Source organism: Physella acuta, unplaced genomic scaffold (genome assembly GCF_028476545.2).
Source record: "Physella acuta isolate Inbredline_101_S28 unplaced genomic scaffold, ASM2847654v3 ptg000837l, whole genome shotgun sequence".
Lineage (NCBI taxonomy): Eukaryota > Metazoa > Mollusca > Gastropoda > Physidae > Physella > Physella acuta.
The window spans coordinates 376-3,900 of NW_026732354.1; the positions used below are offsets into that span (position 1 = coordinate 376).

General features: G+C 38.9%; 1 protein-coding gene across 1 annotated transcript; it reads left to right on the forward strand.

Annotated features, from left to right (window-relative positions):
• Positions 1 to 219: 219 nt before the first annotated feature.
• LOC131951909 (serpin B4) lies at positions 220 to 2,277 on the forward strand (the record flags this gene model as incomplete). Its single annotated transcript, XM_059314345.1, is given in 3 exon segments — positions 220 to 364; positions 958 to 1,152; positions 2,033 to 2,277. Coding segments are annotated over 3 exon segments (561 nt in total), but the record flags the coding sequence as incomplete, so codon positions are not given.
• Between the last annotated feature and the right edge of the window lie 1,248 nt (positions 2,278 to 3,525).

A 3,525-nucleotide genomic window follows, 5' to 3' on the forward strand; every position in this document is an offset into this window, starting at 1 on the left:
CTCTCGGGGGGGGGGGTGCACTTGATATTTTCGGGGGGGGGGGGGGGGGGCGGACACTGTCAAAAGTATATATTTTCTATATAAATTCCATTTTGTTCGTGGGGGGGGGGAGTCGGTATACTTTTTTCGGGGGGTTAGCCGCCCCTCCCCCGAAGAGATGCCTGGAAGAAACTCTGATCATGTAAAACAGTGTGAGTTATAGTTGAAGAATATATCCAGGTGGACATGATGCATTCGGCCATGACCATCAAATACAAGAAGGACGACGAGCTAAATGTCCAAGTGGCCGAACTGCCGTTCAAGGGAAAAAGGTTTGGTTTCTACATTGTACTGCCGGAGACAGCGGACGACATTTCAAGCCTGGGTGAGTGGGCTAAAATGTTAACAGAGCTATAGCAGTTTTACTAGAGACATTTCAAGCCTGGGTGAGTGGGCTAAAATGTTAACAGAGTTATAGCAGTTTTACTAGAGACATTTCAAGCCTGGGTGAGTGGGCTAAAATGTTAACAGAGCTATAGCAGTTTTACTAGAGACATTTCAGGCCTGGGTGAGTGGGCTAAAATGTTAACAGAGCTATAGCAGTTTTACTAGAGACGACATTTCAAGCCTGGGTGAGTGGACTAAAATGTTAACAGAGTTATAGCAGTTTTACTAGAGACGACATTTCAAGCCTGGGTGAGTGGACTAAAATGTTAACAGAGTTATAGCAGTTTTACTAGAGACGACATTTCAAGCCTGGGTGAGTGGACTAAAATGTTAACAGAGTTATAGCAGTTTTACTAGAGACCACATTCCTTATCTCAGTGGGAAGCAGGATATTACCCCCTTCCACCTCGTCATCCTCCCCCGGACATTATCACCCCCCCCCCCCCCCCATTTGAGTGAAAGATCTAAAATTTGTAAACAAAACACTAATCGTAAAATCGGTAAACATTTGCACGCCCCTCTCTGTCACAGAATCTCTCCTGGAAACACCTGACAACGTAGATCGACTGTTCTCCGGGCTCAAGTCCCATTTGACTATAGTCAGCATCCCCAAGTTCAAGACCACGACGACCCTGGATTTAAAAAGAGATTTAATCAGTCTCGGCATGGTCAAGGCATTCAGTTCTGTCAGGGGCGTGGCTGACTTTTCAGGCATTAGAAGCAAAGGTGGGTTATAATCTAATCAAATATACTCCATAACCCCTGGAATGGCGTTTGGCCAGCTACGTTGCTTCCTTTACTTAAACAGTGAACAATAAATTCCTTTAAGTGGGTTCAGATTTAATTTTGTTTTATTTCAAGATTACTTTTCAACCCTACCTTAACGAAATATTCCTTCCCTAACGCTTAAGTACACTTAACTGCCTGTTGATTTCTATATTCCAAGATCCTTTTCCCACCCCTTTTTTCCCTTAATCCTCCACTCTTTCTATTACAATCCCCAATATTCGAATATACAAACCCTTGTATATCCACCCCCTATTATTAGTGTTTCTTCCAGACTTTTTCTCCGGGGAGGGGGGGGGGGGGGGCACTTGAAATTTTCGAGGAGATGCCTTGAAGAAACTCTGCCTATTATACTAAATTTTCACTCCTAGTATATTCCAAGATTTGAAACCACATTGTCCTAGATACTCACACCCTATATGCCAAGATTAGAATAGAAACCTCATTGTCCTAGATACCCGCACCCTATATTGCGAAATTTCCTACCTCAATATTCCAAGTTTACTTCCTCCTCTGTTCCACTAACCATTGTGTTTCAATACCCCCCCCCCCTAAATACAATCCCCATTCTATATGTTTCAAGATCCCCACCCTCTATATTTATCTCCACACCGTACAGTCAGTTCCCTCCCCTGTATTCAAGAATCATTTTTCTCTATATTCCACTTCAACCCCTCCTGACTTTTCAATACCCCCACTCTCTCTATCACGGTCTCCATTCTCATATTTTAAGAACCCCCATCCCCATACAATTTCAGCGACGAATGATATATTCACAACCAATCTTTCTGTATTTTCCCACCCCCTCCCCCACCCGCAGGCGACATCTACATCAGCGCTGTGATCCACAAAGCCAAGCTGAAAGTCACTGAGACGGGGACGGTGGCGGCAGCGACCACCGAACAAACACAGACGCTATCCAAATCTGTTGACTCTGTGTCCCAGCCTTCATTGGAATTTGTCGCGGATCATCCTTTCCTCTACTTCCTCCGCGACAACAAATCCGGACAAATTTTGTTCCAAGGAAAATTTTCCAATTGAAAAGGCCCAATTAAAACTAGAATTGCCTTGAACTTTATGTTATTTTCTTTTTTATAATTACTATATGCATGTGTATATATATATATATATATATATATATATATATATATATATATATATATATATATATATATATATATATATATATATATATATATATGTATATGGTGCGCGGACCTTTGACCACAGGTGCGTTGACCATAGGGGGTTTGACCATAGGTGGTTTGACCACAGCGGGGCTTTGTCCATAGGGGGTTTGACCACAGGTGTTTTTTCAGCAGAAGGTCTTCTTTGATCACAGGTGGTTGTCAACGGGTGTTTGATCGGTGAACGGAAAAAAAGTCACAGAAAAAAAAACACAGAAAAAAAGTCACGGAAAAAAGTCACAATAGAAAAATTTTATCGGAAAAAAAGTCACAGAAATAAAGTCACAGAAAAAAAGTCACACAAATCTTTTTAGAAATATTTTGATTTATTTGTTAAGAATTGTAAAATTGTGTATGTTTATTGTTGTGGGTTGTATTTTTTATAGCTTAAATTATTTATAGACGATAAAAGCATTATGATTTATAAAAATTGTAAGTAAAAATACTCTAAGATAATTTACACAACAATCTTAGCTTTTGTTACGTTTTAGTTACATACGCGGTAGAAAAGTTAACTATAAAAGAAATTTAGGCACATCATTGTGTTTTGCATAGGTTTTGCCGTAGGCTATTTTATGGTCGGCCTCTCCTCAGTCGGCATTGTCCGAACATATTTTGTGTTGTTGACGTTTTGTGTCAATGACAGCCTTTGAACATTGTCGGCTCTCTGTTTTGATCCTAAGTTTTGTTATGTAATGAGCGTGATAAATGTGGGCAGTAAAGGTGGTTGAACTAAGCATAACTATTGTTGCGATGAGTTGAGGGCAGTAATTCAGATGACCTTACCATTTCACGGTAATTTGATTTTAAAAAAAACACGATGAAAACCGTGGACATTCTATTAAATGCTATAAATATTATGTTTAACATAATTACAATCTACATAATTCATACTAAATATTTTTAGATGAATTATAAAAATTACTATACGTATACAACCTACACACATTACATTACATTTAATTAATCCTAAGTTAATTTGCACTCTCTGTATATTTAATACATAAAAGTATTAACAAATCCCATGCAAATATATATTTGTGACTTTTTTTTTCCTGTGACTTTTTTTCCTGTGACTTTTTTTCTGTGTTTTTTTTTTCCTGTGTTTTTTTTCTTTTTCCTGTGA